We start from the raw sequence: 19,296 nt of genomic DNA on the forward strand, positions 1-19,296 counted from the left end.
GTGCACTGCTATGCCAAATCTTAGAAAAATCATAACTTCCTCATACGAAGTCAGATTTGGGCGTTCTTTTTTTGTATGTTCTCGGTTTAACATATACTACAGCTTTTGTTTAGATTACTAAGGCTAAAAAGTCCTCTATCGTAAATTCACCATTTACATTTCCCGGTGCCGTGCCGGTTTTGCCGAAAAACTTCTACGGGCCATAACTTCTTCGTTATAACTCGGATTTCGGCGTTCTTTATATGTACGGAACCCTTGAGACATATTCTACAACTCGGTTAAGATTATTTATTCTAAATAATATTTTGTCGAAAATTCGTTTTCGACCCCTATTATCTCTAAATTGACTAGTCCGGATCTACGGGCGTTACATGATCTATTTCACAAAGAAAGGACCATAGATAAACATAATGTGCATGCTTGGAGCATGGGATAATGATATGTATAAAAATGCACTGGTTTTAGTCCTACTTTTAAGATGTAATTTTAGCACACAAAGGCAATGAACCTGTCTTTTAGTGGTATAGTTGGGTAAGTAGGGTATCGAACTCGAGGAACGGAAATTAAACTAATAACTAGAATTAACTAAACAAGTAATAAAAGTAAAAGGTTTTCTCTGGTTTTACAAGACTAGAAACTTTAACACATTAACTAACACGCAAATTAAGTAACTAATCAGCTAAAAACAAATAAGAATTAACCAAATTCAGTAATAAAGAGGTTTCTGTTTAGGTTCGATTCGTTTACTCCTATGGTTGATTTAAGACAAATTCAATGGATTAATTGTTATTGGTTACCGACTAAGGTGATTAGATTCACATTCGCTATTACTAATCCTTAGGAAACAAATTAACTTAAGCATTGATCAAGTTTTAAACTAATGAATTTCCTAGTTTAATTATTCGGATTAAATAAGACTTGTAATTAGTTAATCAAATTAATAATTCAATTAACCTCTTGTTGATGGTTTATCACACAAGCTCACACATTAATTTACACATTCTCTAATTAACCCTAGTTTCACATTCACTATTCTTAGGCACATAACAATGTTTACACATAAATTACATGAGGTAAGCAATTAAGAGATGTTAATGCAGCTTAATTACTTGTCAATTAACTGAAAATAGTTATGGTTAATGCATAAGGTTCTTTAACAAGCTTAATTTAACAAGATTCACCAATAAACAATCAATCCAAATATAAATCAATCCATAAGAGAAAACTTATCTACCCTAAACAGAAACTAAAGGAATTAGTTCATAATTGCAGCAGATAACAACCCAAAAACGAATTCTAATAATCCAAACATAGTTCTAATCAAGAATAAAGTGGAAAAGTAAACTTATGTTGCCTTAAATCTTCTTGGAATTGAAGATTAGGGTTCTTTCACGATTTCCAGAGCTCCAGATGCCTTCTTGGTCGTCAAGTAATTCTCCTCCAAAATTCCAGAGAGTCTCAATTCGGGAATGTGACTTCTATTTATAGTTTTCAGAAAACAGGGTCTACTCGTCGAGTAGGTAACCAACTCGCCGAGTCCCTTTTGTAGAATCCATATACGACAAGGACTTTGTGTTTTGCTTCACGAACATTCATGGGTACTTGTCGAGTAGACGTCCAGACTCGCCAAGTAGCTTCAGTATTTGGCTCTTTTTCTTCTTTCTTCATTTCCCGAGCTTCCGATCGCATCTCCAGCTTCCTTTTGCTTCCGAGCATATCTTTTGGACTGAAAATACAATTTAAACATAATTAAGTACATTTTGTCCATAAATTGCAATAAAATAGCCAATAAATAATAAAAATCTATACTAAATATATAGCTAAATATGCACATATCAAAATACCCCACACTTGACTTTTGCTTGCCCCCAAGCAAAACTGAATTCTAACATACTAATACCACATAAGACAATCCCAATCGAACCCAGCCATTATGCCAAGACCGCAACGCATGAATTTGTGCCTAAAGTTTTTCCTAAGGACCCCCCTCAATTCTAAATACTCACAATCCTCATAAACACTCGCCCACTTCTTTTGAACAATGTTCATTTTATGCATCCCTCCGAATCCATCCGCAGAAAACCTCCTAGCCTCAAGGTATTTTTGGTTGAGCAACCCAAGCATATATAATCTAGAAAATTATAACTTTTTGATGCCACTAATTCTTCAATTCTTTGATATTTGATCTTTTTAATTTCTTGAATTCACCACCTTCTTTGATTTGATTTTTGGTATCTTCAACTTTTGAACTTTCGGAATTTTGATCTTTTGATCTTCACTTTGATTGCTCCAAAATTCTTACAACTTTTACTTGTAATTCTCTTTTTTTTTCATGTAACTCACTTTTTTTTCACTCAAATCCTACATGCTTAAGTAGGGTCGCTCAACTTCAACCTTTATTGATTAAAGATAAAAAATTTCCTGGATACATTTCTGGTACACGATGCTAAACATATTGCATCCCTCAAACTAAGCGAGGTTGTGTTTTTGTCCCATGATTTCACTAGAATAAAGGAGGCCACAAATGCACTAGAACGTATATTGGCTCAACTAAACATTTGGGTCTTCATGCAATCATCAAACATAATACTAGCATGGATTCCTAATTGTTTTTACCAAAATTTTCTAAATTAATCCTAGTAATTTTTTTAATGCAAAAATTCAAAATTATACCTAAATTAGGATTCTAATGTAACTAATATAATCAACCCCCTACCCCACACTTAATTTATGCAATGTCCCCATTGCATGTTATGCATGATAAAGAAAATAACAAAGTAAAGAGGGAATTGGAACAAACTCCCCTGGGATAGTAGTCGCGAGGTTGATCTTTCTTCTTGTAAAGTTCCTACTTCAATTGACTTAAGACATGGGAACAGCTCATCCATGCCTTGGGTGCCAAATCTCGTGTGGTACGACTCCAAATATGCAGGAAAATAGTCTTGAAAATCTTCAGGAATTAATCTTCAAAAAATATGAATAAGGCCCACATCAGATGTGGTTAAAATGTGAGCAGCAAGGGAATGGAATATTGAGTGACTCGTCGAGTAAATATGACTACTCAGCGAGTAGAAGTGTTTCTAGCAGAAAAGTCGCAGAATTGCAAAGGGACTCGTCGAGTCCAAGATATGCACTCGGCGAGTACAACGCTGATTGGAAAAATAAATCTTCTGCTTTGAATCCGTTTCTGCTGGGTTTGGCAATAGTAATTTAGTATCCCTCCTTCATTTTTCTTCAATAAATGACACTCTTTAACCCTCTTTACTAACGGACTCGACCTTAAACGCAAAACTTTCACATCCTCATCTAGACTCGACTCTTATTTTAGCCTTGACATTTGAGACTCTTGCATACATCCTAACTTCAATCTGAAAAGATAAGAACAACACAAGTGATAGATAGCAATAATCCAAATCCTATTTAAACCTAATACAAAAAGTTCAAAACACACAAAACAAATAAAAATAGTTTTCAAAACAACCAAATAAACCAAAAATCATCAATCTTCTTCATCTTCCTCGTTCCCTCCAGCTCCACTTCCACTAGCTTGGTGCCTTCTTTGATTTACCCGATCTTCCCAACTCGCAACATAGGGATATCCGGCCCGGGTCTAGGCGTAATGTTCATTTGTTCAAATAAATAAACAAATGATTCGTTGTGGTAGTTCATGCTTCGTCCAAGGTCGTCCTGGTACCTTCTCATTTCCATGTTGTACCAGTCCATTGGTAGCTCATCATCCACCGGAATGACCGGTGGGTCTTCACGGACGTGTTCCCTTCTTGGCCTTACCCTCTTTCCCGGTTCCTCGGGCATCAACACTTCATCCGCATTTGGGATCCCAAAATGTCCCCCACCATAATCCTCAATGATCCTTGCCCTCCTGAATAAAGTGGTGCTAAAAGGAGGAGAAGTAATCATTGTCAACATTCTTGCTTCCCCTTGGTCCAAGATCCCATATGACCTAGCCAGCTTTGTGACAAACATACCACCATTGATTTTGGACGTGACCCACTCCTTGACCGCCCCCTCCGCCAAGTATTTTCCCATACAATATGGCAAATTGCAGAAAACATCGGGAGTAATAATGCTCCACATGTAGAAAATATCAAGAGTGGGGACCTTATCATCATCCTTTCGCATGTTAATAGTTCTTGCGATAAGACGATGTATCAAGCGATGGATGGGGGAACAGATGCTCCCCTCTTATGTAGAAGAAGGAATGTAGACCCGGTTAGCAATTGTGTTCCACCAAGTAGATGCAACCACCTCTTCAGGCAAGTCCTTGTGGTAGTGCTCCAGGAATGCTTCAAAATTTTCAGACATGATCACATTTTGATCATAAATCCCCAACCTCCAGGCGAGCTCCGCTATGCTGCATTGGCGTGGCTCCCCTCCAAGACAAAAAGTGATAGTGCCCGAATTGTAATACTCATTTCCACCTCGGAAGGAGATGGTAGCAAAGAACTCCCAGCATAGCTCCTGGTAAACATGTTCCTGAATCTTGAATAATCGACTCCAGCCGTCACAGATTATGGTCACCCCATCATTGTCAAAGGACTTGACCAAATAAGGAGTCAATTCTTCCTCCAATCCGGATTGACCTATCCAATGCCAGTCTATTTGGTTGGTCACATATATCTCCTTTTCATTTTAGTGTTTCCAGCTTGTTTTTCTCATGGGCGAGTGAAGGTTTGGAAGTTATTTGTGGAAAATTCAGCCATGGGATGTCCCCATAACCGCCTCCCCTTGAACTTTGTCCACGCCTAGACATATTTTCTGCAAAATAAAACCAAGAACACCACAAACAAAATACCGAAAAATTAAAAATGTCAAAATAATGGGCATCTGCAACCTGGACTCGCCGAGTAGAAGTCCTACTCGACGAGCAGGATGAACTGTGCGAGTCGGTCGTGGGTTTAATTATGATTCGGGCCAAATCAACCATCCAAACACACAAATTAGTCCAAGGGTTTGTCTTGGTATGTCTATTAAGCATAAAATTGCAAGAAATCATGTCTAAAACAACCTAATTTGTTCGTAACATCAAAACCCTAGAATTGGAGTAAACCCCAAAATTCGGATTTCCAAAAATTACAGCCACTAATATACCCAAGACATGAACTTTGACAAGATTAAGTAAAAAAAATGTTACCTTTTTGGTTAAGGATGCAAGAAATAGCAAGAACTTGGAGATGAATGCTTGAGAGAGGGAATGCCTGTCGAGCGGCTGGTGGCTGCGTATGAGAATATGTTTTACCAATTAGGGTTAAAACCCCTTATTTACAGAATGTAAATAAAATATTTTTTTTCGGGTAAATACGTGTACTCGCCGAGTAGAAGTTCCTACTCGCCGAGCAGATATGCGAATCCGCGTGTTCTCGGGAATTTCCAAATGGACTCGCCGAGTAAATACATAGACTCGACGAGTTTTTCGTTCTGTTTGATAAAAAAATTTAGTTTTTAAATTTTATGCCACCAACCCCATACTTGAACATTGCTTGCCCTCAAGCAATCATTCTAATCACAGAAGAAGATTGAAAATAGCACTTCTAAAGAAAAATGAAAGTAAAAAGAAAAAAAAAGAAAGGTAAAAGAAAGCAAACTCTAAACTCGGGTTGCCACCCGGAAGCGCTTCTTTTTAAGTAGTCGTTAGCTGGACTCCTTCCCGCTTTACGTTTCTGTAATTCCTTCCAAATGCAGCCCTTGTTCAAGTCCTTCTTCTTTTAGGATTCCTTCTTCATATGTCTTCACCCTATGCTGCACTCGGCGAGTACAAAACTAAAACAGAAATAAATTAACCAAAAATCCTAAAACAGAAAAACTTAAAACTTATCCTAATAACTAATTTACTAAAGCAGTAACTTTGTGCAAGATGGATCTCACACAAAGGATCGATAATACTAGAAATTAGAATTAATTTTTGAACTGTTCCCCGGCAACGGCGCCAAAAACTTGATGTGTATAAAAATGCACTGGTTTTAGTCCTACTTTTAAGATGTAATTTTAGCACACAAAGGCAATGAACCTGTCTTTTAGTGGTATAGTTGGGTAAGTAGGGTATCGAACTCGAGGAACGGAAATTAAACTAATAACTAGAATTAACTAAACAAGTAATAAAAGTAAAAGGTTTTCTCTGGTTTTACAAGACTAGAAACTTTAACACATTAACTAACACGCAAATTAAGTAACTAATCAGCTAAAAACAAATAAGAATTAACCAAATTCAGTAATAAAGAGGTTTCTGTTTAGGTTCGATTCGTTTACTCCTATGGTTGATTTAAGACAAATGCAATGGATTAATTGTTATTGGTTACCGACTAAGGTGATTAGATTCACATTCGCTATTACTAATCCTTAGGAAACAAATTAACTTAAGCATTGATCAAGTGTTTAAACTAATGAATTTCCTAGTTTAATTATTCGGATTAAATAAGACTTGTAATTAGTTAATCAAATTAATAATTCAATTAACCTCTTGTTGATGGTTTATCACACAAGCTCACACATTAATTTACCCATTCTCTAATTAACCCTAGTTTCACATTCACTATTCTTAGGCACATAACAATGTTTTCACATAAATTACATGAGGTAAGCAATTAAGAGATGTTAATGCAGCTTAATTACTTGTCAATTAACTGAAAATAGTTATGGTTAATGCATAAGGTTCTTTAACAAGCTTAATTTAACAAGATTCACCAATAAACAATCAATCCAAATATAAATCAATCCATAGGAGCAAACTTATCTACCCTAAACAGAAACTAAAGGAATTAGTTCATAATTGCAGCAGATAACAACCCAAAAACGAATTCTAATAATCCAAACATAGTTCTATTCAAGAATAAAGTGGAAAATTAAACTTATGTTGCCTTAAATCTTCTTGGAATTGAGGATTAGGGTTCTCTCACGATTTCCAAAGCTCCAGATGCCTTCTTGGTCATCAAGTAATTCTCCTCCAAAATTCCAGAGAGTCTCAATTCGGGAATGTGACTTTTATTTATAGTTTTCAGAAAACAGGCTCTACTCGTCGAGTAGGTAACCGACTCGCCGAGTCCCTTCGTAGAATCCATATACGGCAAGGACTTTGTGTTTTGCTTCGCGAACATTCGTGGGTACTCGTCGAGTAGACGTCTAGACTCGCCGAGTAGCTTCAGTATTTGGCTCTTTTTTTTCTTTCTTCATTTCCCGAGCTTCCGATCGCATGTCCTGCTTCCTTTTGCTTCCGAGCATATCTTTTGGACTGAAAATACAATTTAAACATAATTAAATACCTTTTGTCCATAAATTGCAATAAAATAGCCAATAAATAATAAAAATCTATACTAAATATATAGCTAAATATACACATATCAGATAACTATTGTTTTAATTCAAGTATAAAGTTGATAAATCGAAACATTATACAATGGATAATGTGTAATCAATATGGTGATTGAATAAAAGGTGTTTTATTTATATTCAAAAGTTTTGAGACCATATTTGATTCGATTATTCTTGTGTTTCACTTTGCATGTTTTGACTTCCCGAATAATAAAATTATTCAAACTATCCACAGTCGATCATACTTTGAAAGTAGGTATTGAAGCTAGACTGTCATGAATGGGTTTGTAGATTGTCTAAAGGTGTTTAGACATAGCACAAATTTGCTGCAGTATTCATGAGTACTCATGTAATAAGATTTGAGTATTGGATTAAACCCACGCTTATTTGAATCACTTCATGGATTTTATCATGACTGATCATGGGACAATAATATCTTATATTCTTGAAACCAAGACATGTGAGTTGTAGTTTACAAGTCAGTTGCACATCGACATATGTAAACGCACCAGTAACTTGGTGTTATAAAACATATTGTTGTGTGTGATTTGATGAGTAAATAGAGCAAGCACATGAGTCGAAGTTTATCCATTCCTTTTACCCAATGTGGGATAAAAGCGATATATGTGGGCCCCTCGATGATTTAGTGATGACACCTTAAACGCTTGTCCAAGCCTGGACTGATTTGATTTGTTCAATTACTCGGTCGTCATAAATCGGAAATCGGGAAACAACACATGAACAGAGAGAATGATTATAATCCATGTCTTAGTTCATACGATATCTAGAATGTAGGAATATATGATCCCTTATCTAATGGACGTGTTATTGATCAAAGTTTGACAATGACTTTTGAGAGCTACGATTGCTAGTCGATTTTTGAAGTTGTACTTACCATTATATTTATTAGACTTATCCAAGTAGGAGACTGTTGGATTAGGTGTCTAAGCCCATAACTATAATTGGTATGTACTTGACCCAAGAGTAGCATGGTCCATTTCGGGTTGCCTTCATCAGGACAATTTGATAGGATGGATATTTGATTAAGAGGTTATTTATGATTTATTAATATATTATAAGTATAATATATTAATTGAGAAATCATATTATTTAATTAGTATTGATCAAGAATTAATTTGGAATTAATTTAGTGATCAAAAGAGACTAATTAAATTAACGGGGACTGGTTAAGTCAATCAATAATATTTATAGTTTGGACCAATGATCCATATTGATTAGGGTGGACTAATTCTATGTGGAAGTCCATGAAGAGTTAGTCCATAAGGCCGATCATATGGATTATTGGATTGCTTAAAGGCTTAAATAAATGGACTAGGGTTTACAAGTTAAACCTTAGGAATTCCAAACTATATATGTGTAACCCCTTTAGCCAAAATGGTACCTAAGAGTGACATTGCAAGAGTATGGACGATTTTTGGTGCCTAACCTCTCTCTCATTTGTCTTCCAATTGTTCATGATGTTTGAGGCACAACACTTGGGGTGCTAAGCTCTTGAAATGCCAAATTCAACAAGCTACAACAAGAGGTAATCTTCTAACTTACTTTTATGATTTATATGTCAAAATTGTATGCTAGTTGTAGGCTTCATGCATTGGAAATTTTATTGTATGTATAATTAGAGAAAACTTAGATCCAACTCTATTAGGGTTGTATGTGCACCCTAGGAGTGTTATAGTACACAAAAATCCAACAGTGGTATCAGAGTCATGGGTAGTTTTCTGTTATATTGTTGCTTGGTTAATTGTTCAAAGCTGGAAAAACTGAAAAAATGTTGTCTGAGAGGGGGACTCGACGAGTCCATTCATGAACTCGACGAGTTTGAGGCCCAACACCTGGGGTGCTAAGCTCTTGAAAGGCCAAATTTAACAAGCTACAACAAGAGGTAATCTTCTAACTTACTTTTATGATTTATATGTCAAAACTGTATGCTAGTTGTAGGCTTCATGCTTGGGAAATTTTATTGCATGTATAATTAGTGAAAACTTAGATCCAAAGCTATTAGGGTTGTATGTGCACCATAGGAGTGTTATAGTACACAAACCCAACAAGATGGTCTATAGATAAGCTCGTATATTTCTATGTGAAGGAGATAGTAAGACTTCACGGTGTTCCCCTAACAATTGTGTCGGATCATGACATTCGTTTCACTTCAAGGTTTTGGAGGAGCCTATAAGAAGAAACAGGTACGAAGTTGTGCTTGAGTACAACATATCATCCACATAATGATTGTAAGAGTGAAAGGACAATTCAAACACTAGAAGATATGTTGAGAACATGTACCCTAGAATTTCAAGGTAACTTGGATGACCATCTACCCCTACTAGAGTTTCCTACAACAATAGTTACCATTCAAGCATTAAGATGGCACCTTATAAAGCCTTGTACGGACAGAAGTGTCATACGCCGTCTTGTTGGCTTGGGGCTGGAGAAAAGCAGTTCATGGGACCCAAGATAGTCCATCAGACTGCTAAAAAGTTAAAGGCGATTAGAGAAAGGATGTTAGCAGCTCAATATTGTCAAAAGAGTTATGCCAACAAGAAGCAACGACCAAAGACCTTCGAAGTTGAAGATTTGGTGTTGCTTAAAGTTTCACCATGGAAGGGACTTGTTAGATTTGGAAAGAGAGGAAAACTGAATCCTAGATTCATTGGACCATTCAAGGTTCTTCAGAGAGTTGGGAACCAAGCTTACAAGCTGGAATTGCCAGAAGAGTTGGATGACATTCATAACACTTTCCACGTGTGTTATTTGAGGAAGTTCACAGGGGAAGTTATGATGAAAGATGGTCGAATTAGTGCCAATACGTTGGAAACATTTTAATGGGTCGAACCTCACCTGAGAGACAGAAAGCGAGATGAAGAATCGCTATCCACATATGTTGGTTGATGCATGATTCCGAGGACGGAATCATCCTAGGGGGGAGAGAATCATCATGCCTACGTTTCCTGATAGACAATTAATAATATGATATAATAGTTAGGGTCAACAATTGTAACCTATTCCATATAATAAAAGGAAATATTGTGAAGACTACATGTTCTTTGTGTAAATATTTGTAGTATACGTGCTTATAGCAATATAATATAATAGGAAGAAAATATATGTCTAAATAGAATAGTAATTAGGACGAATATCCTTGACGAAAGTTAAAGAAGTCATGACAAGGATTCTGGAGATATAAGGAACGCTTAAATCCGACTTATAACAAAGGAGTTATGATCCGTTAAAGTTTCACTATTTGACCCGATACGGCAACGTAAATTATTGTTAGATTACTTTTTAGCCTTATCAATCTAAACGAGGTTCGTAGTGGTCATTAAACCGAGGGTGTACATATAAAGAACGTCAAAATCTGACTTCATTATAGGAAGTTATGATTTTTCTAAGATTCAGCATAAGAGTATACAACTCAGAAATAGAATTTTTAGATCGATTGATTGTTAGCCGAAACAATCTAAATGATAATAGAAGATCTTGTAAATAGGGTTTCATCGATATAAAGACAGTCGAGACCGGACGTCGGACGAGAAAAATAATTTTTATCAAACTTTAACAGTCTAAGCCTATTAAAAATATAACTTTAAAATAAAGTCAAAATTAACCGACGGAGTCTAAATGAAAGTTATAGATCTCGTAGATAGCTATGTGTGGATATAAAACTTGTCGAAAACTGAGCTCGTGTGAAGAAGTTATGAGTTTCCTAAGATTTTATAAAAATCTGCGTGAAGTCGCGCGCATAGACAAGATATGTGGCGCACATCGACAACCCATGCGATTGCGACACGTGTCTCCACTAGATGAACGCCACGTCACCACCCCCGAAATAGTGAACAACGCGCCTCGACATGTTGCGCGACACTCATTTCTTTTTCGGACTATAAATATCCGCCTTTGTATAAGCTTTCGTCCTCACACCCCTACGGCCTTTCTCTCTCGATATTCTTCGACTTATAGCCATTTTACCGTAGTTTCTAGTATACCAGCGAATCCCTATGACCCTTGACTGCCCTACGGCCTTTATCTATCGATATTCTTCAACTTATAGCCATTTTACCGTTGTTTCTAGTATACCGGCTAATCCCTATGACCCCTACGGCCTTTCTCTCTCGATATTTTTCGACTTGTAGCCATTTTACCGTAGTTTCTAGTATATCGGCGAATCCCTATGACCCTTGACCGCCTCCGTATAAGCTTTCGTCCTCACACCCCTACGGCCTTTTTCTCTCGATATTCTTCGACTTATAGCCATTTTACCGTAGTTTCTGGTATACTCGAGGGCTGGATCTAGTGCAATTTCCAGATTTTTTTCTAGGGAATCCTTGTAAGTTAAATTACACAACATTCTATTTTAATGTAATTGATATTTAAATTCATAGTTGTTGTTATGAATTTATAAATAAGATTTGTCAGTAGTTCCAACGTCATATTACTGATTGATTTACTTACATAGATGATATCTAGTCTGGATTTAATGAGGTGTTTAAAGTGAGATTTCCAAACAGTATACTCTGTATACCAAATGAATCCTACATCCGATATAATCCTACCTGGTTGTCTCTTATCAACTATAGATCAATAGTAGTGGAATTGTAATTGAAATTTTTGAATTTTTTAATAATTTTTTTTTTTAATTAAATTGTATATAAGTTGGTGGAAAATAAATGAGGTAATTAAATTTTGGACAATGAATTCAGTCAACACATTTTTAACAAAATTGTTTTTTTCTTCAAGTGTAAGAAGTGGTTAAAAGTTAAATGGATTTTAGGTTTGGAATTGATTTCTTGGTCAATGCAATCTGTTAATTAACATGAAAAACCCGATTAAAAAACGACAAACACGACACGATATTACAAAGATAAAATAAAATAAAAATTAGTTTATTTAAATAATATTTATTCATATATAACATGGCAGACAAATGCTAAATCGAATCAATTTCGTGTCGAAATTTGAACACGAACACGACACAACAGGACGTCGTGTTTTTTACACTTGACACGAACACGAATTTGAATCAGTTTCATCCCAATTTCGTTTTTTGTAGTATGGTATCATCAATTGTCACCCTAATCACAACAAAGCTCATGACACTCTCTCCTCTCGCTAGATCCATAGCGATTCTCCCTTAGCAACCCCCCTCGCAAGCGTTAGGGGCAGTGTTCATCAACCCATAGCGAGCCTAGCAAGTGGTTTTAGCAAGGCCGTCCTCGGGTGTTGCTATTCACACCAGATTTTTAGTGAAAACCATATTTTGGAAAATGTGAAAACCATATTTACTTCTTCAACCCAATAAACCCAAATTGACATGACTTTTATACGGTTTTTTATATTTTTTATTTTACTTTTTAATCTCATATTTTACCCATTCTTTATATTTTTTATTTTATTATCTATTATCTAAGATTAAATAATTTTAACATTTTTACCCTTTTTATAGTTAAAACATATTTTCAGTTTATATCATTCTCTATTTTAAATAAATTACATTCAATCCTTATTAATATATTATTAATATATTGATATTTAAACTTTTTCACACACATATACACACGAATGGTCCCTGTGGTTTGGGATAATTTACGAGTTTGGTCCCTAACTTTTTTTCGTAACTCGGATGGTCCCTATTACATCTTTTTGTTGTGCGGTTAGTACGACCTAAAAAGACTGTTATGTCCTTATTAACTATTTTAATTAATTTATTATTTATAAATTATTTATAAAATTAAAAGATAATAACACTCCCCATCCCTTCCATTTATCTTCATCACTGTGCAATTGACCCCACCCTTTTATTTAATGTTTTTTCTCATTTTTTGAATATAAACATAGGAAATATGATATTTTTCATATTAGGCAAAGCTAATAACTATATTTACATTTATGGTCCTTTAACTTACCCTACATTTACAATAAATACTCTATCTTTATTTTATAGCAGTGTAAATGAATACCACGACGATCAAATCAAAATAATATAACTATATTTATATTTACGGTCCTTTAACTTATCCTGCATTTACAATAAATACCCTATCTTTATTTTAGTGCGCTGTAAATGAATACCACTACGATCAAATCAAAATAATATAACTATATTTTAGTGCGGAAGTTAAAAGATATATTTTCACCATCAACAACTTCGCTTCGGGGACCTACTTCTCACAAAAAAAAGTACCAAGTGGACGTTCGCGGTTGAGTACACAAACAAGACCTACTGTTCCGCCTACTCAAGATCCAACGACTCAATATCCTCGTAGACATAGTTTTGCGACGTCTATGTCAGATTATGATGAGTCTAATCAGTTTGATTTAAACCAGAAACCAGAGAGGCACAATACATTTTCGTTTCAACAACCTTCAACATTTTATTCAAATTCACTTATGAGTGAAATTCCAAATGAATTTCATCCATACGTTACAAACATTGAAGATGTGGAGGGAGATGGAAATTGTGGATTTCGGGCAATAGTTGTCTCCCTCGGGTATAGTCAAAATTATTGGCGTCAAATCCGCTCAGAATTACACAACAAGTTATTAGAAAATTGGGGCCAATATGCAGTGATTTTTCAGTATGATATAAACAACGTACATCACTCGTTGAGTTTCACTCGATTAGGTTCTGCACTATAACGCTCGTAGATCCGGGCTAGTCAATTTAGAAACGATAAGCATCAAAAATGACTTTTTGATGGAAGATTATTTAGAAGGATTAATCTTAACCAAGTTGTAGTATATGTCTCAAGGTTTCCGAAAATATAAAGAACGCCGAAATCCGAGTTATAACGAAGAAGTTATGACATGTCGAAGTTTCGCGACAGAACCGGCACGACACAGCGCGACGTAAATAGTGAATTTACGTTAGAGCGATATTTGGCCTTAGCAATCTAAATGAAAGTCGTAGAATACGTTAAACCGCGAGCGTGCATAAAAAGAACGTCTAAATCTGACTTCGTATGAGGAAGTTATGATTTTTCGAAGTTTCGGCTTAGCAGTGTACAGCCCGAAGTTCGAATATGAGATCGAGCGATATTTAGCCGAAACAATCTAAATGAGAATTGAAGATCTCATCGATAGTAGTGCAACAACGGAAAGACAGACGAAAACGGACGTCAGACGAAGGAGTTATGAGTTTATAACGGAGTTTTCCTGTCCCGACCTACTAAAAATAATATAATAAACATATAATAAAAATAAAGTCAAACTTAGCCGACGGAGTCTAAATGAAAGTTGTAGATCTTGTTCTTACCTACGCGTCGATATAAAGAACGTCGAAAACGGAGTTTGTATGCGAAAGTTATGAATTTCTGAAGTTCGGGCGCAAAACCCCAACACTGTCAGAGACCACGACGTGGAAACAGTGCCCACGACGTGGCATGGCTTCTGACGCCTTCTGGAGCCTGACAGAGCAAGTGGACGATGACGCATGCAATGACGACCAAGCCCACGACGTGGAAGAAGTGCCCACGACGTGGAAAATGAGAAAACGGCCCTATAAATAGATTTGAAGGGGCAGCCGTTTGTGGTTGCCAAATCTCTTCTCTCTCACTCATATTACCTCGATTTACGTGCAAAGAAGTACCCCCGAAGCCCCGGTATCAACCCCGAGACCCGAAGCAAGTCCCGAAGCCCGAAGATCCCGAGAAGAAAAGAGTTTTCGAGCCGAAGCTCTGCCCGCAAGAAGCCCGGTATGTGAAGATCTCCCGGTTTCACCGAAGAATACTACTCTTAGAGTCGTAGTGCTGTCCGATCATCTTCTGATCAAGTGAGTGTGTAGTTACTTTCTTCTACCGCATAGATATGAAGTATTTGCTATGAAATACGTGCTATGTGTATAATATAAAGTTGTTTATATGTGTGAGTGTGTAGTTACTTTCTTCTACCGCATAGTTATGAAGTATTTGCTATGAAATACGTGCTATGTGTTTATACGTTGTTTGTTTACTTGAGATGGTTGTTGGAATGAATGTTTTATACAGGTTTTTAAATGAGTTAAATTGTATATGCATTTTATATCTACTAATATGTTGGGTAGAACATGGGTAGATAAGTGATGTGGTATGAAAGATGTAATAGATAATCTTAGCAGATGCGCTTAATAGTAAATGTCATAATCCTAGCAGATGCGCTAAATAGTAAATGTCATAATACTAGCAGATGCGCTTATAGGATAATCCTGGCAGATGCGCTTATAGGATAAGGTCGGCAGATGCGCCAAATAGAAAATGTCGTAATCCTGGCAGATGCGCTTAAAGGATAATGTTGGCAGATGCGCCTTATGTAGCAATGGATTTTGTGCCAATTCTTTAGGTCAATCCTTAGGAATGAATGAATGAAGGATAGTTGATTCTTAGGGTAAAACCTTAAGAAATAAAGAAGATAATGGGGATGGGTAATTGAGTTGATGGTTTGATGATTAAATATAATATAATATTTTATTGTGGGTTGAAAACCCTATATGCTCACCAGGCTCTCAAGCCTGACCCACTCAGTTTTCTTTGTATTACAGGTAATGACACAAGAGTATAAGTCGGATGACTTGACGAGAGATTTTGGATTGTAGACCGGTAGTTATAAATAACTGTTGTAAGGTCTGTATTGTACTGTTTATGCTTTTGGTCTGTATCGGAACATGGCATCCCGAGATTTGGTTATTTAATGAAAATACATTTCTTAAAAGAAATGCTTTGATAAATGGTTATCATATTTTGTTTTTGGGACAAATTCCGCAACTGTTTTCTTTAAAAGATAACTCTGATTTTAAAACAAAGCATAAACAAACCGGTCTTTTCTGACCGTGAAAATGCGGATGTCACATGCACAAAGTGAATATTGGTTGATTATGTCGAATACTGGATTCCTCATTGCTAATAAGTATGGTGTAATCGTCTATTTTTTAGACAAACAAGGTTCGTCGACATGTTTTCCGCTTTGGCATGGCCCGCAAGACATTTCACATCATAGATCTATTGTTATCGTCTTCGTTTATAATGGTCATTACGTAAAAGTTGATTTACAAGAATCACATCCAATATCTACAGTTTTGTCACTTTGGCGTCACCACAGATCAGAACGTGTCGTTGGATGAGAAATATTGTACAATGCTCGACTTAATGCATATATTCCACCGAATGCACCACGTAATAATTGCAATATTCATGTACTTGATGTCCCTGATAATTAATAAAATTAAAATATAACAGTGTTTGACAAAACGGTGGTAATTGAAAATGATAATTTTATTTGTTATAGTTGTGAAAAAATATCATATTATATTTTTTGTTGTTCGTTTAATTGTTTGTGATCGTTATTTTTTATTGTTCAAAACGTAAACAAACTCGAATTTAAACCGAAAAGTTTATAATTAATTTGAAAAAAAAAATTATATGAAATCTATACAAACTCTATTAAAATAAAGAACAAATAAAATTGTTATATAATAATAATAATAATAAATTGTTAAAAGAAAATAAAAAAGAAAAAGGAAGAATAAGTTAATGTTTTTATATGAAACATGGACTAAAAGTGTAATAATCATAAACCATAGGGATACAATCTATTGATTTTTAAACAAGGGAACAAAACTGAAAATCAAACCAAAGCACAAAGACCATTTCTGTATTTTACTCTAAACAAAAACATTCTTGAAAAGTCATCACCGTTAATTGTCATTCCTATATACTATCATTACGTTTTTAATATTTTTTTTAATTGAACTGTACTGTTAATGGTTTTAAATATATTACCATTACATTTTTGATATTTTTTTTAATTGAATTTACTGTTAATGGTTTTAAATATGTGGGTTTGAATTTTTTTTCGGGTTTATTTAAAATCCCCCGCCGTCCTCGCAGTCTTATGATTTCAGCTTCAAAACCTCCAACTCCTGATTCACATTCTCCTCAATCCTAGACTGTCTCATTTAGTTTCTCTAGAAGCTAAATATCAAACCTCAATTCTTACTTGGTGTTAATCTCAGACTTAAGCTTCCTTGACATCTCTTGTAGAGTTCATTCAGTAGCGGTTCATCAAGATATTCAAAGTACTAACAATGCTTTACGGTGCAGTATACAACAAAATATGAAATTAGGATTTTTCACGTATGTACTAAACAAACAGAAATCAATGCACTAAAAGTATTTTTGATCAACTTACCATTTCAAACTAACAATTGAAAAAACTTTGCGTAAGATCCTCGTAGCTGAGAACACACCGATTCTAAAAGACTTTTATCTTATATAAATGATAAGTTTTACGATCTGTCCATTTAGATATCATAAAAATCTACTGAATTCAAACGCAATTGCAGGAATTACCAAACACATAAATGTTTGTGAAACAATGAACAAACGAATTCTGCAAAAGTCGTTTCATTTTTTACCAGAAAACAGAAGCAAATGAGATACTAATTCAAGGTATTCATATTCCTATTCAATCTAAACATTAGAACCCTAGAATTCCTGAGAAACAGATCCAATCACATCCTTGCCTTTTGCCTTTTTGTTCGGCAGCAGATTTGAATGAATATTCGGCAACACTCCTCCATTGGCAATCGTCACTCTTCCTAACAACTTGCTCAACTCCTCATCGTTCCTCACAGCTAATTGAATGTGCCTGGGTATGATCCGGGTCTTCTTGTTATCCCTCGCCGCATTACCAGCTAGCTCCAAAACCTAAATCACAATAGCATTTATATCAGATGATTAATAGAATGAAGTTTTTGTAGAGATCGAAATGGATCTACAAGACGGAGTGGTTTGTACCTCGGCTGCTAAGTATTCAAGGACGGCGGATAGGTAAACAGGGCTACCGGAGCCGACGCGTTTCGCATACCTGCCGTTTTTTAGGTACCTTGAAACTCTGCCGACGGGGAACTGGAGACCAGCTTTTGAAGATCTGGAGACGGATTTCGTGGATTTAGGTTTGCCTCTTCCACCGGCGGATTTTTTCGCTTTTGCTGATTCCATTTCTGGTTGGTAATGGAGATTTTAGAGGGTTTGATAATTTGTATTTTAGCGAATGGGAGGGATATTTGAAATGATACATGGAACGTGGTTTTTTATAGTGGGGCTTCTGGAGGGGAAATGGAAAAACAAGCCTCTCATTGGTTTGCTTGGGGTTTCAAGGATTGCCAGCGTGACATCTTTTGCTCATTGGTTGTTGTGTGTTAACTTGGATTGCCAACGTGGAAGACCCACAAAAGTTTTGGCCAAGTACGCGATGGTCAACTAATCAAGGTGGCTCAAGGTGCTCATTGAAATATGCGAGTAGGCTTCCATTTAATCATTTGCCGTTTCCAAAAAAACTAATCAATGTGACTCAAGCCTCGGGAGATTTTTAAGAGAATAATTTCTTTTTAGAAAATAAAAAAAAAATGGCCATTATTTCTTTATAACTTTATAAAAAATAGCTAACAATTGGCAATTATTATTATTATTACTAAGCTAGGCGAGTTGACAATTGTTTTTTTGCGGGCTGTTTGGCAGGATCTGAATTTTTAAGATATCTGAATTTCTAAGAGGATCTGAAATTTTAAGAGCTGAATGTTTAACATGTTGTTTGGTTGGAACCTCTGAATTGTTGTGCTGAATTATTAAAATGATCATATCCTCCAAAGTCTGGATGGTCCACTCATTCTGACCATCCGTCTGCGGGTGAAAAGCGATGCTAAAGTGCAGACGAGTACCCAGCTCGTCGTGAAACTTCTTCCAGAACCTGGAAGTGAACCGCACATCCCTGTTGGAAATCACCGAGACTGGCACCCCGTGCCGAGCCACTACTTCTCTGATATAGATGTCGGCCAACTTTTCGGCCGAAATGCTCTCCTGAATCGGGATGAAATGGGCGTTCTTGGTCAACCGATCCACGATGACCCAAATCGAGTCCACTCCCCGCGCGGTCCTGGGAAGCTTCGTGATAAAATCCATGGTGATATATTCCCATTTCCACAGCGGA

The 19,296-nt window shown here is 36.0% G+C and overlaps 1 protein-coding gene across 1 annotated transcript; it reads right to left on the reverse strand.

Annotated features, from left to right (window-relative positions):
• Positions 1-17,695: 17,695 nt before the first annotated feature.
• On the reverse strand, positions 17,696-18,374 carry LOC145137719 (putative histone H2AXa). Its single transcript, XM_079071860.1, has 2 exons — positions 18,105-18,374; positions 17,696-18,014 (listed from the first exon to the last, which is right to left on the reverse strand). The coding sequence occupies exons 1-2, from the start codon at positions 18,306-18,308 to the stop codon at positions 17,793-17,795; spliced, it is 426 nt and encodes a 141-aa protein (XP_078927986.1). The 5' UTR covers positions 18,309-18,374; the 3' UTR covers positions 17,696-17,792.
• Positions 18,375-19,296: the final 922 nt, after the last annotated feature.

Source organism: Lactuca virosa, chromosome 9 (assembly GCF_052849685.1).
Source record: "Lactuca virosa cultivar CGN04683 chromosome 9, Lactuca_virosa_CGN04683_v6, whole genome shotgun sequence".
NCBI classification, from domain to species: Eukaryota; Viridiplantae; Streptophyta; class Magnoliopsida; order Asterales; family Asteraceae; genus Lactuca; species Lactuca virosa.

What these genes read in the sequence shown, in the direction of transcription:
- LOC145137719 (XM_079071860.1), bottom strand. Translation starts at nt 18,308, where the DNA reads ATGGAATCAGCAAAAGCGAAAAAATCCGCCGGTGGAAGAGGCAAACCT. An exon ending in TTGAATACTTAGCAGCCGAG is followed by an intron (nt 18,015 to 18,104) that starts GTACAAACCACT and finishes ATTGTGATTTAG; the next exon opens with GTTTTGGAGCTAGCTGGTAA.